The sequence below is a fragment of the Sander vitreus genome, chromosome 12, assembly GCF_031162955.1.
Source record: "Sander vitreus isolate 19-12246 chromosome 12, sanVit1, whole genome shotgun sequence".
Taxonomy (NCBI): domain Eukaryota; kingdom Metazoa; phylum Chordata; class Actinopteri; order Perciformes; family Percidae; genus Sander; species Sander vitreus.
In genome coordinates, this window is record NC_135866.1 from 25,844,423 (window position 1) to 25,867,004 (window position 22,582).

A 22,582-nucleotide genomic window follows, 5' to 3' on the forward strand; every position below is an offset into this window, starting at 1 on the left:
TGGATTCCTTCAGAGAGCAAGTTTAAAGTTAAAGCTTTCAAATTTTGGTTCCACTTTACTTGAAGGTATCTACATAAGAGTGTCATGAACGTGTCATAAACATTATAAACAAGTCATAAACGTTTATGACATAACGCTTCTGTCATTAAGTGTCATTTGGTTTAAGTTAGGGTTAAGGCCCTGACACACTAACCCGGCGGCCGACCGTTGGCAGAAAAGGCAGTCGGACTGATCAGTCGGCTCTCCGAGGTCCATCCAGATGTAATACGTCTCCATAACAGCAGACGGCGCTAATCTGTATTGTCGCCCCAAAAATGAAAACCGGCAGCTGACTGGACGAACGCGTCACGTGGGTCTGGTTGCTCCCAGATTTTTCAACCGGGCACAAAGGTCAGTTTAAAAGATTTTCGTCAGATTTTGAGAGGCTTAGTCACGCTCATCCCGCTCGTCATTTCCGGGTTAGCACTCCACCAATCGGATTGGTCATTGAGTCCGACTGCCCGCCCTCCGACGCAACAAGTCAGGTCGGCCAAAATGAAGGCCGACAGCTCCTCGGACGGACGACGACACGGAACACACCGAACAGACTCCGGAACACACCGAACAGACCACGCCAGACTGTCCGACGGCCACTTATCAGGTTGGTGTGTCACTGCCTTTAGGGTTAGAGTTAGGGTTCATGTGTCATGACAGCAATGGAAAACTGGTGGACAAATCAATTTAACTCGACCCACGATCGCTCGGTGTGGGAGGTTCCCCTCGTCTACCCGGGTCTCTGTAACTTTAAAATGTACAAGGCGTGCCCCTGGGTCCTAGCCTGATAAGGCAGACCCACATCAAGATGTTGGGTCTGGGAACTCTGGGTCTGGGCGGGATAAACGGTTGTCTTTCAAATTCCCTCTGCACACAATAGGATAGCGCTACAACCAACCAGAGCAACGCTTGTTGATAGATTAAACCTATCTGGTCGGCAAAACTCCGAACACATCTTCCTTTTTTAAGAATGACTTCAGTGCCGTTCTTTTATCAAATAAAAGCTTAAGCGCGCGTCCAAGTCTCCAGAGTCGCGGCCAAAGTCGATCCGAAAGACCGCTGTTCGCCAGCAGCAGCAGCAGCCATCTTATTTGTTTTCAAGTAGCAGGGAATTCACGCGGAACCGTCGTAACTCTGCCGTCATTATGTTAAGCCCGCCCACCGACTCTATACACGATGTGATTGGCCCGGGTAGAGTTTGGCTTTTCCAGCTCGCAAGCCAACGGAGAGTTGCTAGACCTCCTGGCTGCAAATTACATTTGCTGCCGATTAGGGTGCGTCTAGATTTCTAGGCTACCTGGGTCCCCCTAGAGGGTGAAAATTCCTGTAGGCTATTTTTTTTTAAATATTGCAATGTCAGTTTTTATCAATATTGTGCAGCCCTAATCATTAGCCTCTTTTACACAGAGATTCCGCCATCACGCCAGTTTTCTTAAACTGAACCAAATAACGGTGTCCTAATGCTGCCCCAGCTTTTTTTATACAGAATGCAGAGGTGTAATAACGTCGCAACATTCCCTCTTTGAACAGGCTGTGTAAAAGTGATGTACCCCCCTTATTGCCCAATGCGTGCCATGATAGGCCTCATCAGCTGTCAGTCAGTCAGCTGTACACATAAACACAGCCTGTCCTAACACTTTACGTGCCCCTCTAAAACTGAGCCACAACAACCTGGTGTTCCTGGTGCTACAATAACTTATGTGATTTTGGGGCACAATTTAGTTATTTAATTGTACAGAATATTTTTTGGAAAAAGAAAATTACATACTTGCACACTATTTCCCATGAAGAAATAATTAAACGTTTCACCCCTGATACCTGCCGGGTTCTGTAATGATGAGGAAAATTTGTGGGAGGGAAGGGTGGCGTGTGGAGGAAAGAAATGAGGTTGAGGGGGAGGGGAACTCTGTAGCTGTAAAAGTTGGCTTGGGTGTTTTATTTGATGTGCAGAGAAGCAACAAGCAAACCACCTCCCCGTCCTGTCTCCGATAGAATGTACATGTATAGATCCACCTACCTCCACCCTCTCACTCAGTCATCAGACTTGGTGTTGCATAGGCCTCCCAGTCCCTTGGATGTTGATTATACACACATCTAGAGTCTTCAGTTTTTTAGATGTTTACACGCAAATACGACTAGTTCATTTATAGTAAAGTGGGCTTGCTGTATGCATGTTTATTTTCGTTTTACCCAGGGAGATCAACAGATACACACAGAGGATAAAAAGGTAGCAGGTGGCTAACTCCCTCGTCTCAAAACATCTGTCGGGACTGACTGACTGGTTAGTTTGCCAGCTGAATGGCTTGCTAACCTAGCAACTGACTGACTGGTGTCCGCAAAGCTCTCTGGCCTGTTGGCTGGCTGATTGGTGGCTGGCTGGCAGCTGCTGCTGTTCAGAGTTGCATCTGCTGGGCCTTTTGTTCTAATGCGCACACACACACACACACACACACACACACACACACACACACACACACTCTCAATGACTCTGAGTGTGTGTTTGAAAAGAAGTAAGTGTGTGTGTGTTCTGACAATGTAAGGTATTATATTTAACTCATGACCCCTTATGTTTATACAATTGATTTTAGCTGCTAGCTTTTACTTTAGCTTACTGTTAATTTAAATTACCTGTATGAAAACACAATGTTACCATTCAAACATTACCACCAATTCTGCTGAGGTTCCAATGTTTTTGCTCAAACAGTATGCCAGTGGGTAAACTTGGCATGATGCTATATTTCCAGTCAAATTGCTGTAACAAATTCACTGCAGTTAAGTTTTCAACCCCTTATTTAGAGAATAAGTTGAATGCTTAAGACAAAATTCTGTCAAATTTAATAGTGGAAGCGGTGTGTTTCAAGTCATTGGTGGCAGAAGTTGTAATGAATCTGCCTCTAAACATGTCTGGCATTATGTGCAATTGTCCAGGTCTGCTCAAGCACTCAAGCTTTCTAACTACATTCATCATAGTCCAGCTTTTAGCACTTAATTTAAAGCATACAGCAGCCTTTTGGTCTTGTGCACTAATTTAAATGTTTGTCTTTCTTGCTCCCCTCCCTCTTTTCTGTTCTGCTCTTTCTTTCCCTCCCTCTGTCTGTCTTTCCAGGAACCTTAATTAGGACCATGGAGTAGCAAGCTTCAAATTAGCAGCTATCTGATTAGCTCCTCACTGCACAACACACCTCCCTCCATCCAGTCCCCTCCATCTGTGGGGCCCCCACCCAGGCATGGCGGACCCAGGGATGTTGAGTTTATTTGGGGACGATGCAGTGCTATTCTCAGATGGATTAGATGGTTTAGGAGACTGCTTTCCTCAGCAGCCTGCCGCTGCCCAGTCCAACCCCTTAGCCCAGCAGACTAATCCCTCTCTGAACCATGAGCACCAAGGAAACAGGGGTTACCACCAGGGGATGATCCATGGCGCTGGGCCTGGCCCAGGGCAGCCTAAATTGGGCCAAATGTATGACCATGGCCCCTACACAGGCTATGATCAACCTGGTGCCCCCGGCGGACGAATGCTGGCCCAAAATGGTCCCAGCCAGGGGCCACCAAACGTGAACACGGCCATAAATGGCTTGGCTTCCCACTACCATAATAACCCAGCTAACTCTAGCAACCCCCACCATGGGTACCCAGGTGATGCTGGGGGTGGAGGAGGTGTGGGTGCAGTTTGGGGCCAGCAGCAGCAGCAGCAGAGCAGATCAGCTTATCAGCAGGCTCCGACACAACCAGGGGGCGCCCCCAACCAGATGGGAGGCTACCAGATGTCTCAAGGCAACTATGGTGGGATGCAAGGCCCACCAACACCCAATGCAGCTCGCATGAACCAACACTACCCTTCACAGAGCATGGCACCCCCTCCTGCTCAGGACCCATCTCACTACCTGGGAAATGTTGGAATGGGGGGGGCCCAGATGAGCCAGCCCCAGTCACAACCCCAGGTCTATCCCAACATGGGCCACACACCCCGATACCCACACTCCCCCTCTCGACAGCCTCCCCACCCCCACCAGCACCAACAGGGTATGGGGGGGTTTGGGGGTGGCCAGTACCCTGGCTATCAGGCTCAGTATGGAGCCATGGGACCTGGGATGGGCCAGAGTGCTAATGCTAACGTCAATGCTAACACCAGCCAGGCCATGGGACCAGGGCAGCTTGGCCAGAGGTTTAACCAGGGATCAGGCCCAGCAGCTGGGCAACAGGGGCAGCGATACCCCCCTGGACCACCCCAGCCACATCAGACCCTCTCTGCCCCAATGCAGCAGCAGGCAGGGCAGCAGGGCCAGCCTATGCACCCCCAGAATCTGCCCCAGGCCCAAAACCAGGCCCAGTCCCTCCTTGCCCCTCCAGCTCAGGGATCTTACCCCTCCCCCTCATCCATGTCCCCCATGCGGGTTTTGGGAACCCCAACACCTCCTCCCCAACAAGTCAGACCCCCTAGCGCAGGACTAGCTGGACCCTCAGAGGTTGCAGGGTACACAGCCCTGCACTCTCCACATAATGCTCTGGCCCATCCACAGAGAACTCCCCAAATTCCTTTGTCTGCCCCCCAACACCAGCAGCCCCACAACATGCCCCCCAATGCAGGGCAGATGTATCCCGGCATGGGGCCGCAGCGTGGTCCACAAATGGGGCCAAATAGGCCACAGCAAGGTAAGCCCATGTTGCTTTTTCATTGGTCTCACTTTTAGTCACTTGATTGGCATCCATTCAACCCATTCACTTCCACCATAAACATAAAAAAAACAGGCAAAATGAAATATTCAGAATTTATAACAAATCAAAGTTTTCTTGATTTACTGTTCTCATACCTTGCATGTAGTCTGTAAGTACAAAACAGATCTGTTAAAGTTACTATTGATTACACAGATGGTTGTGAACCAACTAGGGATTTAGGTTTGGTAAATTTTGCTTACAGTACCCCAACACCCATTAAAGCAACACCAAAGCACATACGCATAAAATAGCCCAATAAACATGGCTGGGAAATATTCAGGTTACTACAATATAAACACGAAGAGGAAACATGTTACAGATGGCTATATTTTGAATAAAATAATTTTACTTTAAATATCTCATATTTGCCTGATCAGCATGTCTTCTCCTCTTTATACCATTGTGGCAAATTAGCTATGTTCCATAATTTAAGAACAATAATTAATATATACCAAAACCATATCACAAAAGTTGATATTGATTGCTCTTTTTTAACCAAAATACACTAAATGAAATCATGATAAGTCATTGATATTGGGAGTTTACAAAGAGTGAGTGAAGGCAGCATTGAAACTATGGTCTTACTCTGGCCTTTTGACGTAAATTAAAACTAGCATTACTGTAGAATGACTGACTGAATATTTAGAGTGCAAATCCAAATAAATTGACTGAACTCATTTTTGTAGATGCAGAATAGTTTTTTTGTTTGGATGAATCATTGCAATGTATACTCGATTTAATAAATTAACAATTTTAGAAAAATGCTTTCCCCTCTTTTTTTCTGGGCCAGTAAAAATATAAAAGGGGCCAGATCTACTGGCCCGGTAGGTCTTCCTCATGATATACACACAGTCCCTAGATGCATGACAGTGGTCAGATCACACGGTCAGGCAATGCAGCATCTCTCAAACTTGTTTCAGGGATCTTCCTCATGGGCAGAGGTGGTACGCACTGTAGATGTTGTACCACCAACCCTCGAGTTGCTAGCTCACAACTGGAATACAGTAGTAGTACAACTAGGGTTCAACCCTTTAGTTACTTCTGCACTTAAATCAAGCCCTTACACGTGAATTATTGAAGTAATTCAGAAACCTGATATGGTCTGTGAACCTGTAATGTTTATTTCACACATACGAGTCACTCTTTTCCCCTCTCTTACTTCATTGACGATTGGGTGAAAGTTGAGCTTAAATTGCTATTGTTTTTAGGAGGTAAAACACTGTTAGCATCATGCATCCATTTAGTCAATGATGATACTCTATTCCTCTCCCTCTCTACTCCCAGGGCCTCATGAAGCACCAGTCAGCCAGGGGGGAGATCAGTGTCTGCTCCAGGCCTCTCAGCAGGCCTCTCGCAGCGGGCAGCCCACTCCCATGGGTTTCCAGGTTCCAACTCTCGGTCAACATGGAGTTCCCGTCCTGAACCAGGGCTTGGCACCACCTGCTCAGAATGCTCCGATGCAGCACACACACATGCCCCCCCAACCCCACCACCTGCAGAGCACGCCCCCTGCTCCCAACCAGGCCTCCCACCCATGGGCACCTCCGCCTTCCGCTTCCCACCCGCTCTCCTCACCCCCTCTTACCCCACAGAAAGTGCCTCACGTACAGGTGAGTCTCCGTCAAACAAACGCTTTGATGTGGTAGCAACGCTGTGTGTGAGTATGAGAGAGATCAAGACTGTGCATTTGTTTTCATGTGTGGGTGTATTTCATGTGAGTGTTTATTTTTCATGTGGGTGGGGGAATGTGTGTGTCTGGAGTGTAAGGGAAGTGTGTGTGTGTGTGTGTGTGTGTGTGTGTGTGTGTGTACATGACATTTGAGAACACAGCATTGCATCGGGTGCTGGTTCTGTGTTTGTTCGTATCTGTGTGTTTTTTGCCTTTTGTTTCTTTTCTGTTGGCCCTGTGTGCGGTTGTGTTTCCGTGTGTGTGTGTGTGGGGAAATGGATTTTTGCAGCTGTTTGTTTCCTGTGCGCTGCATATCCTGAGATATGTGCAATACGCGTGTGTGTGTGTGTGCGCGCACTCACGCACACACACACACACACACACACACACACACACACACACAGGCGCCACCAGCATAATCTCTCCTCCCTCCTGCTCCCACATCTCCCCCTCCTCTGTAGAGGAAACCTCCCTTCCTGTCTCTCTCTCTCTCTCTCTCTCTCTCTCTCTCTCTCTCTCTCTCTCCCTCTCTCTCTCCCCCCCCCCCCCCTCCTGCCTGCCTGCCTGCCTGTCTGTTTCACTGTTTATCTTATCCATTTTAGGGGTATCATCTCTAAGTTAATGTTGTGTAGCCGGATGTGCAGAGAGACAGACAGTTTGGAAAAGCAGGAGACGGTGAGGAGGGGAAAAAAGAGCTAGGGGGGTGATTAAGAGAATGGGGGAGGGGGAAAACATTAAGAGGAAAGAAGTGGGAAAACAAGCAAAGATCTCAAGAGAGGGAGTCCAGGATCTCTAGCAAAGGAGGGGAGGAGGGGAGGGCTGCTGGGAAGAGGTTAGCAGTTCTCAATGGCAACCTCCATGTTTGTGTTTGTGTGAGCGTGCACTGTCACCCGCTGCCTGCGTCACGTGTCCTCAGCTTCCATTAGCTTTTTTTTTTTATTTATTTTTTTTTTCTTTTTTGTTGCTCAAAGCCCCCTTTCTCCCCTGACCCATTCACACACAATAGCAGCCCTGTGGCCACACACGCACACGCACACAGATCTAGTCCCCTTTTTCCCCTTCCATCTTTGTTCACACGACTCCCTTCTCCTCACTTACTACTCCCCCACCCCACCTCCAAGCCTTGCTGCGTTTTGTGGTTGACATTTCAGCCGTCACTCTTAATTTATCCAGCACTCCTGACCTAGATGCCAGGTTGACTAGTGAGCCCTGCACTGCGCCTGGGCGAGCTGCATGTGCTGTTCTGACTCTAGCTGCAGGCCCGGCAGCGCCCGTCATCTCACACACACACACACACACACACTCACACATGCCGACAGTGTGGCTTGGGATAGTGCGGTCTGGAATGGGATGGCAAATGTGCCTGGGGAAATAGGATAGCCTAGCTAGGGCAGTACTCAGAGTGGTGTGTGTGTCTGCGGCACAGGAAGGGAGTTCTCTCTGTGCCTCATGATGCACTTGTTAGAAAGACACATACACACATACAGCACCACGCTGGTCAGTCAGTCATAATGACTGTATGTCTGGTACTCTAAGCTCCATCTGTTCACTAAGCATGGTTATTACACACACACACACACACACACACACACACTCGCCTTCTTCAGCAACTCAAGGTCACAGCTCTGGCAGAGTGCTGTGCTGTGACCTTTATTCTACATCACACACGCACACACACACACACACACACACACACACACACACACACACACACAGTTGTGCAGCACTTTAGTTGACATATAACATGCCTGTCTCGCCCCTCCCCCGCTCATACATGCTGTCAGTGAGCTGCTATACCATCCAGCTCGCCGTCGCTCTGCAGCTTCAAGGAAATACTTATCTAGTGTTTACTCGTCTCTCCGCATTTCTGTGGTTTTTAACTGGAAAATATTTGTCACTGGTTAACAGAATGCTTGGTTTCTTTCATACATTTCATCAAATTCATATTAGTTGTGTGTAGTAATAAGAACGTTTCATACGAATGTACCTAAAAGAAATTCAACATACTAGTGCAACTTGTTTGCCTGTTTTCTCCTTTCAAGCTCTGTTTTTGTTAAGGTTAGGCACAGTTGAACTATCTGTCCATCAAAACAGATGAATAGAAATGATGTTGAGATGGGCATGTCATCAGTCCTCTCAGAACAATAGATGCCTAATGGCAAATTTAGTGAAAATCCCTCTGAAGAGCCACAGCAAATCACTTTGGCGGCACCCTTGTCCTGAAAGATGACATACTTAATCATCCTTTGAGGACAAGTAATACCAGCACTAGTGCGGTCACCTTGCCAAGGTAGTTCTCTACAAACTGATTCATCTTGGTTTTGGGTGGCTGAGTGATTTTTATTGAAACCCACCTCACCTATTTGAAGAGCTAAGACATGCAGCTGCTGCTGCAACTGCTGCTGCAGTGTCTGAACAGAGAGGATGTACTTCCTTCTGTGAATGATGCTTGGATGTTTTATAAGGGTGTCACGATTTCGATTTTAAATCAAAATCGACCGAAATTAAGTCACAATCTCGAATTTCGAATAAAAGAAAATGGAATCGTGGATGCTGCCACGCCCCCATGTCACGTCCGGTCGGCTTGTCAAGCGGAAAAAAACACAGGTGTTGAAGTGCTGCAAGTCAACCTCCTCTAACTTAGCTAGAGCCAGTCAAAAGATAGCATGGCAACTGCAGATGCAGGAGACCCATCGACAGAACTTGAATTTCAGCCTACGTGCACGTTTTGTAGCCTAAACAGACTGTTTTATATTGGTTATATTAGAGAGAGCAACAAGTTAGCGGACTGCCGAGTTGCCCTCTCTATCTGTCTGCTCAGCTGCTAAGACCGCTGTGCTGGCTCGATGGTGTTTTAAGCCCCCAACCAAGCCTTCAAGGCAACGCTGCGACCGTCGTCTTCAAGGCACCTAACCGTAACCATTGCCTGACCCCTAATGTTTTATCAATGAGACATAAGACAATAGCTCTTGGCAATACACTGGAATGTATATGTAAGATATGCACTTTCAAATGATATCTGCACAAACCACATTTTCAAAATTAAGTAAATGTTTAGAAGTTATCCTATCAGTGGATGAATTGTTGACCTAATCGTAGACTTGGTTATATGATTGTGCTACGGGGCTCAAAGTAAAACTTATTATTAAATGTATATAATTATATGTAGCTATAGGGCACTTATGAAGCAATTGTTAAACCCAGACAATGAATGAAAGAAAATGGCGAAATACATGTGTATAGTAACTAAAAATGCAACAATGAAAGTGAAAAAAAACAAAACATTATCAGTATTATTTAATAGTTAAAAACTCAAACGTTTAGCTAATCTGCTCTATTGGAACAATGTTGGTGTAGTTGATACATTTTGACTGACAGTGACCAAATGGCCTAACATTTGTCATCAGGTCCTGATTAAAATGTTGCTAAATCCTGATTAGTACATGGAAGTTAGCAACATCAATCTCTCGTGTGAAATAAGCCTGTGACTGTTATAAGACCTTGGCAGACAATTGTGCGTGTGAACTTGTCAACTTGAACCACTTCCAAAGTTATAACAAATTGGAGATTTAAGAAATCAGCTTTTCAATTTAAGCTTATAGACTCCTGAAAGTGGCGTTAGCTACAGTTTTTCCAGTTCAGCATCCATCAACCAATGACTGACCAAAGCTAGTGCTGAGTGAAATGTAATGGTTGTGCAAAAATGATTTCAAGCAGAAGAGGAAGTCCGTCTAACATTACAAAACATTTACTGGCAGCTTAGTAATGAGTGAACTTCAAATCAAGTTATGCATGAATAAGTAAATCATATCTTTTACTTTTTGTTGTTTGTTAAATCTGTCAAATCAGGATTTGATAAGAATCATGGGTCTTGCGCGCTCAATGGTGTTTTTTGCCTCCAACGGCGCCTTCCTGGCAGCTAACCCTAAACATAACCATTGCCGCGCTGCCTGGGAGGAGACGTTGGGGGCAAAAAACACCAAAGACCATCTTGCGCCAGCGTGTGTGGTGAGGAAGTGGTGCAAAATAAATACAGACCAGAGTTGATGTCAACGCAAACAGGTCTGGTCTTGTTGGATGGGTCTTCCTTTTGATAGATAACAATGTGACTGACAATACTGTAACCTGCTGAATGGTGGGCGACAGTGAGCAGCTGTCAATTTTGGATGGATGGACCGAGTAACGGGAGAAGCTGAATGATCTGGACCATATTTCCTTTCACTTCATCCTTTGGGAGTCTTAAGTGTTTCTGCCTGGTAGATTTAACCCTTCATCTCACTCTTCTTCCAGCTGTCCCTCCTCCTTCAGCTTCCTCACCCCTCTTCACTCACCTTCCTCCTCACACTCTCTATCCTCCAATCTCCCCTCTGTCCTATGAGAGATGAAACTTAACCCTGTTCATCTCCGGAGTCTCTTATATTAGCCCTGCAGCCATTCTGTTGGTTACGAGTAATTCATTGAGGTCTTTATGGATCTTTTTTTTATTAAATTCAGTTATTGATATTAATATAACCTGTTTTGGAAGTGGATTATACTAGTGTTTCAATAGAGAGCAATGAGTTTTCCATTCTCCATGGAAAACTGGATTTAAACCAGTACAATTCGGCACACCAGCAGAACACCAAACCTGACGCAGGACTCAAGCGTGTGTGTGTGTGTGTGTGTGTGTGTGTGTGTGTGTGTGTGTAATTGTTTGTGTATACACTGTGTGTGTCTCCATTGTTATTCGTGTGATTGATTATCTGGGAAGCTTGGCAGGAGGACAGATTTATCTCTTGCCCCCCCATCTCTCTCTTTCTTTCTGTGATTGTCTCTATCTCTCTCTCCCCCCTAGTTATCTCCCCCCTCTCCCTCACTTCCCTATATTTGTGTGTCTAAATGGCTCGGTTTACGTGTGTGTCAGCAGGTGTTTTGGTGCATGTGTGCAGAGGTTTTTGTGATGTGTGACCTTGCAGTAGTTTGGTGGGAAATGTGTGTGTACATTAGCATTCTCCTGATGGAAGTGGACTTTCAGTGATGGCACCACAACTCTTTCCTCCCCCACATGAGGGGTGTGTGTGTGTACACAGAGGGGAGCTGCTGCCGTGGCATTTTGCTATAGACTTGCTGATGCTCACACACCTCATTGACACGCACTAAATTGCACATGTGCGTTACACATGCACATACATACACCAAGGCATACTCGTATGTGACACACATACTCCCTCGCTGCGCCTTTTTGAAGTATGGAGATAATTTATTCGTGTCATGATGCCTGATTTCCCATCTGCTACTGGGACCCTGAGCAGCTGGAGAGAGAAGAAGAGGGAGGGAGGGAGGGAAGAGAGGGTGAGGGAGGAGAGGCAGCTGGAGAGGCTCCCAACAGCTGGTTACCAGTTGCCTGTCACAGAAAGCTTACTTTGGAGCGATGAGTGGAGGGAGAAAGGAGAGGATCAAGTCTTTCCGGGAGAGCAAAGTAGGAGGAAAAATTAGGTGTCAGTCGGTTTTGTTTACTAAGGTTAGCTTGCTGGAGGAAGAGGCAGGAGGGGGAAGGAAACTAGCAACAGGGAGTGGAGGAAGGAGAGGGAGGAGGTGGTAGCCTGGATGGATGGATGGATGGATCCCCTCTTACCCCCTCTGCTCTGTAGTCCGCCATTACTGAATTATTCAACCCCCACCCTGCGGAAAATATAGCTGTATTGAGTTGAAAGGCTGACACGGCAAGTGTTGACGGAAAAACATTAGCAGAACATTTCGTTGCACATGTGCTCAGACAGATCCATGCTTGATGGGATTTAGTTTAGAGCTGAAACGATAAATTGATTAGTCAATCAACAGAAAATTAATCAATAAGTTTGATTATTGACTCATTTTCTTTTCAGCAAAATGTCATGCCATTTGCATATATTTGCCGTTTTTTTCTAAAGCGGTAAACTCTATCTTTAGGTTTTTGACTCTTGTTTAAGACATATCTGATATTTTATAGATGAAACTAATTGCCAGGTAAATGATAATGGAAAATAATCATTAGTTTCATAAAAGTAATGTTTTTAAGCATAATTTGAAGTTGCTGAAAAACTCAAATTAACGGATACCTTTCTGCCCCACCTTCCAGCATTCCCCCACCGACCCGTCAAGCGATGCCTCAATGATGGTTCCTGACAGGCCGACAGTTGGTGCCGGTGCCCCCGGCCAGCCTATCTGCAAAGAGCAGCCCAGCGACCAGGAGACCAAGCCAAAAAAGAAAAGGAAGAAGAAAGCAAAAGTAGTGGACGGAGAGGAAGAAGAGGGAGGGAAAAACGCTGCAAGAGAAGACATAAAGTCTGAATTTCCCGAAACAGGAAGTGATGCAGGTGAACAGGTTACTGGCACAGGAATTGTAGAGGGAAGTTCACCACTGGTGGAGGAGAAGAAAAAGAGGAAAAAGAAACCAAAGGAGAAGGCAGAGGGCAAGGAGCCCAAAGAGCCCAAGACCCCGAAGACGCCCAAAACACCCAAGACTCCCAAAGAGCCCAAGGAGAAGAAACCCAAGAGCTCCACGCCCAAGACCAAGACCCCCAAGAAAACCAGGTAAGACCAGCATTACAGTAGTCACTGTTTGTGTTTGGTTGTTTATGAAGTACTGAAATGATTCAAACAAGAGGCAGGCAGCGCTGGTCAAAACCTGTGTGTCTGTGTGTCTCTCTGTCACTCACTCACTCACTCTCTCTCAATCTCTTTTTCTCTCTCTCACACTCTCTCTCACACTCTCTCTCTCTTACACCATCCATCACTCATGTGACCAACCAGGGGGAACTGAAGGGGTCACAACCTCTGAGCTGTGAAGCACCCGACTGCCACAGACTGTGTGTGATCACAGGGTTTAGTGAAGCATGGACTTCTATAGATTCAGATCAACCGGGTTAAAACTACACTCAGATTAGTTTTGCAGGTCAGGTGGAAGGTAGCATTATTCACCTTCAGTCAGCACCTTTTCGGTTAACCCCCTGGAAATGCACTTTTTTTTTTTCTTAAAGAAGAGAACACTATCATACATAATTATTTAAATTAATTGTCAACTCAAATATTACATTTGTAGCTTGTTTCTGGAAGGAACAATGGCTGCTTTTGCAATTCAGTATTATTTTTGCTGTGAAGTTGTACAAAGATATCTGAAGTTTTTATAGCTATTGTAAAATAACCTGTTTCTTTAAAGGTTAGTTCCTCAATTTCTTTTCTTATTTAGTTTTGGATATCTTTGCTGCCAAGGGCCTTTTGCATGCACTTACTATCCAGAGATTACTTGTGTGTCCTGTACTGTGACATTTTATACCTACAGTTTTCTGTTAGTTTCTGTAGATGGAGCCTAATGTATATGTGCATTACTCATACATATTTCTCTATAAAGTGAGACTATGTAACTTTTAGTAAACGGCAGCCAAGTGGAAAATGCCAAAATGGGGAAGACATTATTTATTCTTTTAAAAGTTACGTGCATTGAAGCACAACTGTTAACACCTGCGCAGTATGTCTGTGTTTTGACGTCGACACGTCTTTTGGGTGCGATCTACCAGGAGCGTCATCAGTTAATTTAGGGGCCATCCACACGGAGACGCTTTTTGGTGCAAACGCACATTTTTAGCATCGTTTGGGCCCCTCGTCCACACGAATCCAGTAAACGCACTGCCTGAAAACGCACTTTTTTGAAACCGGGTCCCAGGGTGGAAAAAATTCGAAAACGGCTCTCTTTTGGCTTCGTCTGGATGGTGAAGCCGGATATTTATCGTATCGATGTCATCGCCTGCGACTGCGGTGAAGCTAAGCAAGCATATCCCATCTCAATGGTCAAACCAGCTCACTTCATCTAGCTAAATAGTTTGTCTCTGCTCCCTGACACTTCCCTCTGCTCTGCCGGTCCTGGATTCTACACAAGATATATTGCTAACGTTATGTAGCTAACATTAAACATCGCTAAAGTAGCTGACCGCTAAAGTAGCTGATCGCTAAAGTAGCAGCGTAAAGTTAATGTTGGCTGCTATGGTTAGCTAGCTGTTTATAAAGTTGAAGCTAGCTAGCTAATCTGTCTGCTTATCAATTCCTTGAACGGATTATAGTAACCTTTAGCACCGCTTATTGTAGAAAAGCTACTGCAAGAAAAACGTGTAGATTATCAAAAAGACATTGGATCATTGATGTTTGACTGCCGATGTTAGCTAGTTAGCAGAGCTCTGCCAGCTAGTGCGCTGCAATCTTGTCCGATGGCAGACAGAATTGCAAAATAAAAAGCAATCCAACAGCACATTATACAATGTAAACAAAGACACGTTTCCTTGCGGAGGCCTTTATAAAATGAGGAGTGGTGAAAGTTATTATAGTCCATGGAAATATTAAGAGAACGTTAGTCTAGCTAGTCATGTTATGATGGGAAGTTAACTCTTCTTCTCGGGGTTTTGGTGAATTTCTGTAGCAGAAACAGCGCCGCCTATAGGCCTGGAATATGAAAAAAAAAGTTTTGGTATTTGTGTACGTGGCCTTAAACGTCCTGGTCATATAGATTAGCTAGATTGAACTACTAGCACTTATCAGCGTTTGTTATCAGCTTTGGTTCACTTCGTTTACACAAAGCTCTCAGGTCTTATCACTCCCTTCTCTCACTCTTCCTCTCTGGCTTTATCACTTTTTTTTCTCCATCTTTTGTCTTTTTTTTGGGGGGGCAACACTTGTCCTTCTCTTTTCTTAACTTGTAATGTGCGATCTCCTGATGTGAATGCTTTTTCACCTTCCACATCCCTTGCAAACTCAGAGAGATGGGAAGAGGCAAAGAGTTGAGAGCATTTGTGTATGAGAGAGTCAGATGTGTTTTCATTGAGAAGATGGAAACTTGATCGGACTGAGGAATGTCAGGCAGTCTCTCTCTCGCTCCCCCCCCCCCCCTTATCCCGAGGAAGAGGGTCGGCCAAAGCAGCAGGCAGGGGTCAGCGCTGGGGGGTGTGTGTCCGTCCCACTGGAAAAGAGTCGGAGGCGGGGACATGGGGGGGACCTGGAGTGAGTGCATGTGAAGCGGTGAGGGGGCAGGCGTTTTGTGTGTGTATGCGTGTGTTGGGGGAGGGGTAGTTGGTAATCTTTGTGGCAGAAAATGGCGTCTAATGATAATGAAGGCCATTCTGCTGACCACTCCACAGCCGTGTGTGTGGAGGAAATGTGGGGGAGTACATTCTTTGCCCCTTTTTTGTGTGTGTGTGTGTGTTGGTAAACTAGCTCTTATCGGTTGTCAGCCTTTCCTCCATCTTGAGTGGCGGCCTGGAGCTCCCAGGTTAATTTAGCATAATAATGGCTGCCGGCCATTTACTGCTACTCTAAAATGGTGGACCGCTGCAATCACCCAAGTATCTTCTCTTTTATTCTTTCTTCTCCTTTCTCCTCCCTCCAATCCTACGTCTTCCTGCTGAAGAGGAGTGTATCCTTTCATCTTCTCCTCTCCACCGCCCTCCCCATCTTCCCTCTTCCTTTCTGTCTGTCTCTCTGAATAATGCCAAGGGTGGAGGATTGAGTTGTCCCATGTTGTCTTTTGCACATACGTTTCCATATTTTTTTAAATGAAGTTTAGTGTGGCTCTCTTGAAGTTCAAGTTCTTGATTAGTCGTGGTTCATTCCCCATAGGGCAGTCATACAGTGTCTGTAGATCTTTATGATGTAATACATTAAATTATTTCAAGGCTTTATAATTTCTCTATGCAATTCGCAGTTGCCTTGATTAGTAGTTTTCTTTTTCTTAAGAATACTTTTACTTGTTTACTTGTCTGACTTATTAGAATACATGCTTGATTTTGAAAGCTGTAAAGCTCTAAAATGAACTTTAAAAAACTTCTCTCTTGGTGTAGAGCAGCCATTAGCATGTAATATGTTCAATTGCGTTTTGTGGGGATCTGTGTGAGATTTCCACTAGTGGGTAGAGAAATAAGCCCCAAAGCTCAGAGTATTCCATGTGGCCCATACCACGCTACTGTATGTTACTACAGCACACTTTGTGGCTGTGGCGTCGCTGTAACCTCCACTCATAAACGTTTTTATAACTTTAAAGCATTAAATCTTCCAAATATACAGCCATGCAACCAATTGAAAGCTTAGTCTCTCATGATTGAATTAAGCCCACACACAAAGCATAAGACTTTGTTGCAGTTATACAAATGCTACAAAGTTAAAGAAAATAAAACGATACAGCCGTAAACTGCGCAGCTGGTGTCTAGAATTGAGAGTCCATCTATACCTTTTTCCTTGTTAGATTTAAATGCTACAAGACCATCTACCCTTTTAGCCAATGAGCAGCCAAGTCGATAGACACCAAATTTGCCACTGAAATTTTAACCCTGTAATGGCTGGAGCTGTGTCAAAGCAAAAACAGGGCCTCCTATAAGCATATGGCACCCTGTGCAATTTATAATTACTTATTTCTATATATTTATGTATATAGTTATTTGAAGTATGTGTGTGATTGGTGTGGGTGTGTTTGAGTATTTGAGAAGTGTTTTATTTTGTACTTTATTGGCTTTTTTTCTTTGCACTTTTCAAATTTGAAATAAAAACGGACAGACATGTCTGTAGAAAAAAAATTCATATAAAATCCATTTTTGAGTGTTTTGGCTTTTTTTTCTGTAGTAAGCTGAGACATGTGGCTATGACATTGGTGTATCTGTATCTTACCAGATGTGTTTACAGCAGTGTATTTTAATCATTTTACAGATGTATGACTGGGACGGAAATAAAAAACCCTCCATTCTAGCCTCGGTGACTCTCTCTGTCAGTAAGGCCTAGAATCACCCTGACACTTGTAACAAAAACTTGAGTGTTTCCTTTCCAATGATGTCAGGCACACCCCAGAGTGTCAAAGTATATGGGAGCTGTACCACCTTTAATTTGGGTAACTAGTACTATCATAAAATCAAAGGCAACAAAAGCATTTCCATGATTTGTCACTCATGTTGTTTTTTCCTTATCTGATTTACATTTGGGATAAATATTTTAAGAGATTTTGCCTTCATGGTTCCATCATGCTGCATAGGTACTAGCAGTTCGAGTTGGCACTGATTTTGATGATTGAGGAAATATTTGAAGTTACAAAGTAGTATATTTTATGATTTCTTCTAAGCTTATGCGTGGATTCCTGTCTGGAGACTGTGACTGGCCTTTTGCGTGCGAGATGCCGGCTGTCTCTTTTTACACAGATGTTTCAGCTCTGTTACTAATTCGGCTGCTGGCTTAACGACAACTCTGTCCCAACCTATTTCGTACCTTTCACACAGAATGATAAGGCGGAATAACGGCGCGACATTCCCGCCTTGAGCAGGCTGTGTGAAAGGCTCTCAGCAAAAGTGTAAGTTTTGACAGGTTAAATTATGCCATATCATCAATGGCGACAATAGTTTGTGCGGGCAGACTTGAACTTAATGAAGAGACAATAAATGGAAACCTCAGATGCTTTCAGTACGATTAGCATAAGCTGTTTAGGAAAGTGTGTATGTGAGCGATACGGAGGGAATCGTGTGCTTTACTAGTTCAGTCAGCTCACTCCTCTCCTTTGACCTTGCTTTCTCTCTCATCCCTTTTTTCCTTCGCTCTCTTTCACTAGCGCTCCCTCTCTGTCTACCTCTCTCAGAGGAAGTACATCTATAAATAACCTAGCTCTCAGCTGCCACACCCTTCCCTCAGTGTGTGTGTGTGTGTGTGTAGGGGTGATTTGTTTGCAGTACACACAAACAAGTCAGACATGCATACAGGCACCTTGCTTTCTGCGTGTCTGCAGACGTGTGCAAATACAGCACTTTTGTGTGTGTGTGTGTGGGGGGCCTTCTGGCCATGGGTGTTGGTTTTTGTTGCCGTAGGTCGAGTGTGTGCATGGGGTTTCAGTAGTATGACTCATCACGGCAGCAGGTGTCCCTTACACTCCACCCCTCCTGTTTTTTTTTGTTTTTTTCCCTTTCTCTTCTCTCCTCACTTTCTTTCTTTTCCCATATTTTACTTTTGAAAGGAGCATCTAAACTCCTCTCTCTCACACACACACACACACACACACCACACACACACACACCCCACACACCCCACACACCCCCCACAGCTGGCCAGCCAGCATGTGTGAGTGCCAGGCTTTAAGCCCATGAGTATAAAGCAGAGTGAATGAGAGACATTGAGGACGCGGGGTGTGCACCTGGACAGGACTAGCCTTATATATAGCGGTCTAATGATGAATGTAAAGAAGATCCAATTAGCTAATCAGATATTCTGAGTTAATAGCCTCTCAACTATTTTCAGACGCAATTGAAATCCATCCATCGAATGAAAACCTACATTTATTTGAAACTTGCAATAACCAGACTTTTTTTGGTCACTTGGGGGCAGTGGAAACAAGTTATGAACACAACACAATGTGTTTGTTTACATGCGCACACTAATATTCCACTATTATTCAGAATATGACAGTATTTCGGATTTGATTTGGGTTTGTAAACAGCATATTCGGTTTGGATATTCCCGAATAAGACCTTTTTTTACAAATATAGCATTTTCAGATTAAGACATCTGGGATTATTCGGGTTTTAGAAGCATTCTTTTGACATGTATATAGCGCATTTAGAATGTGTCTCAAACAGGGTTTTTACCCCAGTTTGTGACAGCTACGGCTTCTTGCCTGTTAACGGTTCACGGTCAGCTCTGTGCACTGCTATGGTTGTTTTACACAAACCAACCAGCCAACAGTTTTCAGGGCTGTGGTAGAGATGCATGCCCCAAAGAAAAGACCACATTTGTGGTCGGAAGGAGAAGCACACCTACTTTTAAACATTTACGAAAGACTTGGATGTTTCCACTTTGGATAAGGTTTCTGGACATGCACAAATATCGCAGCGCTGACCTTTTCAAGAAGGTGGTTGAAGGAATGAAAAACGGAGGCTGTGTTTGCATGGTCAAAAAAATCTATTTTGCACGGCTGCATGTAAAATGGAATATTAGTGGAATATTAATTTTCATTAGCCATGTAAACGGCGTACGTTTACATGGAAGTAAGGGCAAAAACTGAAATAGTATGTGTATGTCATTTACGTATTATCAGCTTTTAATTTGATATGGCGTACTTGCTACCAGAAGGTTGCTTAATTACACATTCAGCCGTTATGAGGCAACATTAGCATTCATTTGCAGTCATGTTTCTGTCCAACTGATTAATGCAAGTCCAATATACATTCTTATAGCTCTGGCTAAGGTCTCTACAAATTCCTAAGGGAGATATCTGGCTCTGCTAAATGGTCCACTACATTCACCAGCTAGTTTCTACCTGCTTAGCACCAAATGGCAGACAGACGCACTTGGTGTACAGTAGGTCGTTAGAGCTTTTTCACTGAAAACAGCTGCCTTGTGCATTTATAAACAACACTATAAGAGCTGAGAGTAAACCAAAACAGTTGTGTGCTTAGTAGAAAAGAGAGCCCACTTTAACCGTTCTGCAGGATAAGTAAACTTTTCCACTGTCCATCCATGTTCTCAGTGTGTTCTAAACACCCACGTGTGGCAAAATATGGATATATTTGCTGCTTTTGTCAGAATAAATAGAACCGTGTGATGCTGCTACACAGTATAAGTGTCTTTACAGCAACACAGTTTTTTGATGTGAGGCAGTGAACTTTGTTTTGAGTTTTATTGTGGTACAAGTTGATTAATTAAAACAAGTAAAGCATTTCCAGACAACTAAACTAAGTAGAAAATTAAAAGGAAAGATTGCTTAAGTGTAGAGTTTTAGAGTTAAAGCAGCAGAAGAGAACTAAAGAGATGGACTGAGCAGAGAGTTGGGGAGGTGATGAAGAGATTGAGGAGAGAAGTGAGGCCATGAAGATACTAGGAGGAAGAGAGGGGAGAAGGCAGCCAAGTGGAGAAGTGTGTGTGTGTGTGTGTGTGTGTGTGGCCAGATGGCTCCAGCGTGTGGCGACCAGCCAGAGGAACAGGTGCAGGTCACATGACCAGCCGTTACCACGGAGATGGTGATTGCTTTTGGCGTGAGGATGAAAGGAGAAGGGCCCCAGGGACAGAGGGGGAGAGAGACGTAGGGAGAGAGGCACAGTGCAGGAGAGAGGGAGAGCGACATAGGCGTAGAGTAGTAGAGAGAGACATCGGGGCATACAGTACTGCAAAGGGAGAAGAGTCAACACACAGGCCCAGACTACGAAAGACACAGCACACACAACTGTCGTACATGCTGTACATTCATTAAAACTAAGCTTGTAGAGCATGTATACAGGTAACTGTATGTCATATTTTAAGAAATCAACAATTTATTAACTGAACAGTTGGGATAACCCGTTCCATTGTGGATCCGGTTCCGGGTTTTCAAAATACCTGTATTCACAAAGCTCCAATGCTAACAAATCTGTTATGAAACCTCATCTCTCCTCACTCTTTCTATTAGCAAAGGACAGTGTATAAAAACATTTAGATGGCAGGCTTCTAATTCTTTTAGCCCATAATGACCATCATTTTGGCCTGTTGAAGTGACCTCTCCGGTGGCAGTTTACAGCATTAGCTAATCAATGTTAATCCCACAAGTCATAGGTATACCAAAGGCCATAACAAAACTGAACTGTGTTCTGGTTAATGTGCTGCCTACAAGCAGCTAAAAAATCCTTTTGCCAAGTAAAACAAACGCCACTCTAATGTAAAGCCACTCTCATCGCTGCAAAGAATATGTAAAGCATAACCTGGGGCTTCCCATAACTTCAACTGAGGCCTAGAGTCGGGATCTCTTAGTCAAACTTAAATGCACCTCAAACAGTATTTTATGTTTATCAACTTAATCGTTGTGAATTGGGTCCATCAGTATTTGGAGCAAGAAGCAGCAAAAAAAAATGCGTATAACTTAGTAGGTTACACCTTTTCCAGTATAACACGTATTGGATAAGCATTTCTTTTTCTGCTGCTCTAATTTTTAGATTGTAACTACAGGTTTAGTTACTGGAAAATGTTCAAACCTAGATTTAATACATGGATTTGAAGGGATTCAGATTCTATAAGTAGATTCCATACTGGATTTGGATGCAATAGAATACTTTAGAGTCTCAACTCAAATGTTGGCTTAACTATAAAAGTGTATGTTGGTATTTGAAAATCAGTATTTTGTAAACTGCCTTCACAATATTATGTATTATAGTGGTAATGGCCGTAAAGTAACGGATTACTGCTAGACTGTGTGAGAGACAGAAGAGGAGAGCCGTGTGTCCTCTGGCCTTCCTGTGGTGTGTATGCACACACACTTGCAGATGGAGCCAGCTCCTCTTGCTTTCCATGCCAGAGATTAGAGGAAGCCCGGGGGCCTTTCAACACCTCCCCCTCCTCTTTCTGGGGCCTCTCTCTCTCCTCTCTCTCTCTCTCTGTCTGTCTGTCTCTCCCTGTCTCTCTCACACACACTCACTCCCTCCCCTGTGTGTCTCTCTCTGGGCCCCCCTTTCTCTTCCTCACTGTGCCTGTATCTCTCTGTCTTGCTCCCTCCGCCTCCTCGCAGTCTTTCATCATATTAACCCCCTGTGTGCCAGAGCCTGAGGCACACTAATGATTTCTAAATGGGTAAATCAAACATGGCGACTGCCCTGGGACACGGACACACACACACACACACACACACACACACACACGAATGCCCTGTAGTTGGTAAACTGTAAAAGAGGTAACTTTAGTGAATATAAAAAATTTTCTCTCTTCCTACAGCAGTAAGAAGGTCGAGTCTGAGGGCGGGGCAACCGCTGCTAAGAAGGATTCCAAGAGGAAGAGAGAGACGTCAGTCAACACAGATGTGGAGGTGAAGTCTCCGCCCCCCTCACCTCCTGAAGATGATGATGATGACGGTGTACAGGTACGAGATGCATACGAGGAAAGCAGTGGTTTTGAAGCTTGTCTCAACTTTCCAGGCATCCAAAAGACTTCAAGTCATTGCTAATATTGTGTTGTGCAGCAGAGTTTCTGGAAGCCCTGCAAAAAAAAGCAGAAGGCCATAAAACCTTTGCACATCCCTCAGTGTCACAGCCTGTAGAGAGAGAACGCGCTGAGCCAGTAGGCATCTACTGTTAGCGTTGTAAACCAGCCTTGTTGACAGACCAAGGAAACAGGCCCCACTGCCAAGTTCACATGATGCACTATCAGCAACTTTTCAGCCGCTGCATACATGTTTTG

The 22,582-nt window shown here is 44.6% G+C and overlaps 1 protein-coding gene across 1 annotated transcript in view; it reads left to right on the forward strand.

The window, feature by feature from the left end:
* Positions 1 to 22,582, forward strand: part of chd7 (chromodomain helicase DNA binding protein 7) — an 81,936-nt gene that overhangs the window by 20,998 nt on the left and 38,356 nt on the right. Inside the window, exons 2-5 of the mRNA XM_078264856.1 lie at positions 3,140 to 4,686; positions 6,034 to 6,359; positions 12,516 to 12,970; positions 22,121 to 22,265. Coding sequence (XP_078120982.1) covers positions 3,261 to 4,686; positions 6,034 to 6,359; positions 12,516 to 12,970; positions 22,121 to 22,265 — 2,352 coding nt within the window. The 5' untranslated portion in view covers positions 3,140 to 3,260. The remainder of the gene's footprint in view (positions 1 to 3,139; positions 4,687 to 6,033; positions 6,360 to 12,515; positions 12,971 to 22,120; positions 22,266 to 22,582) is intronic.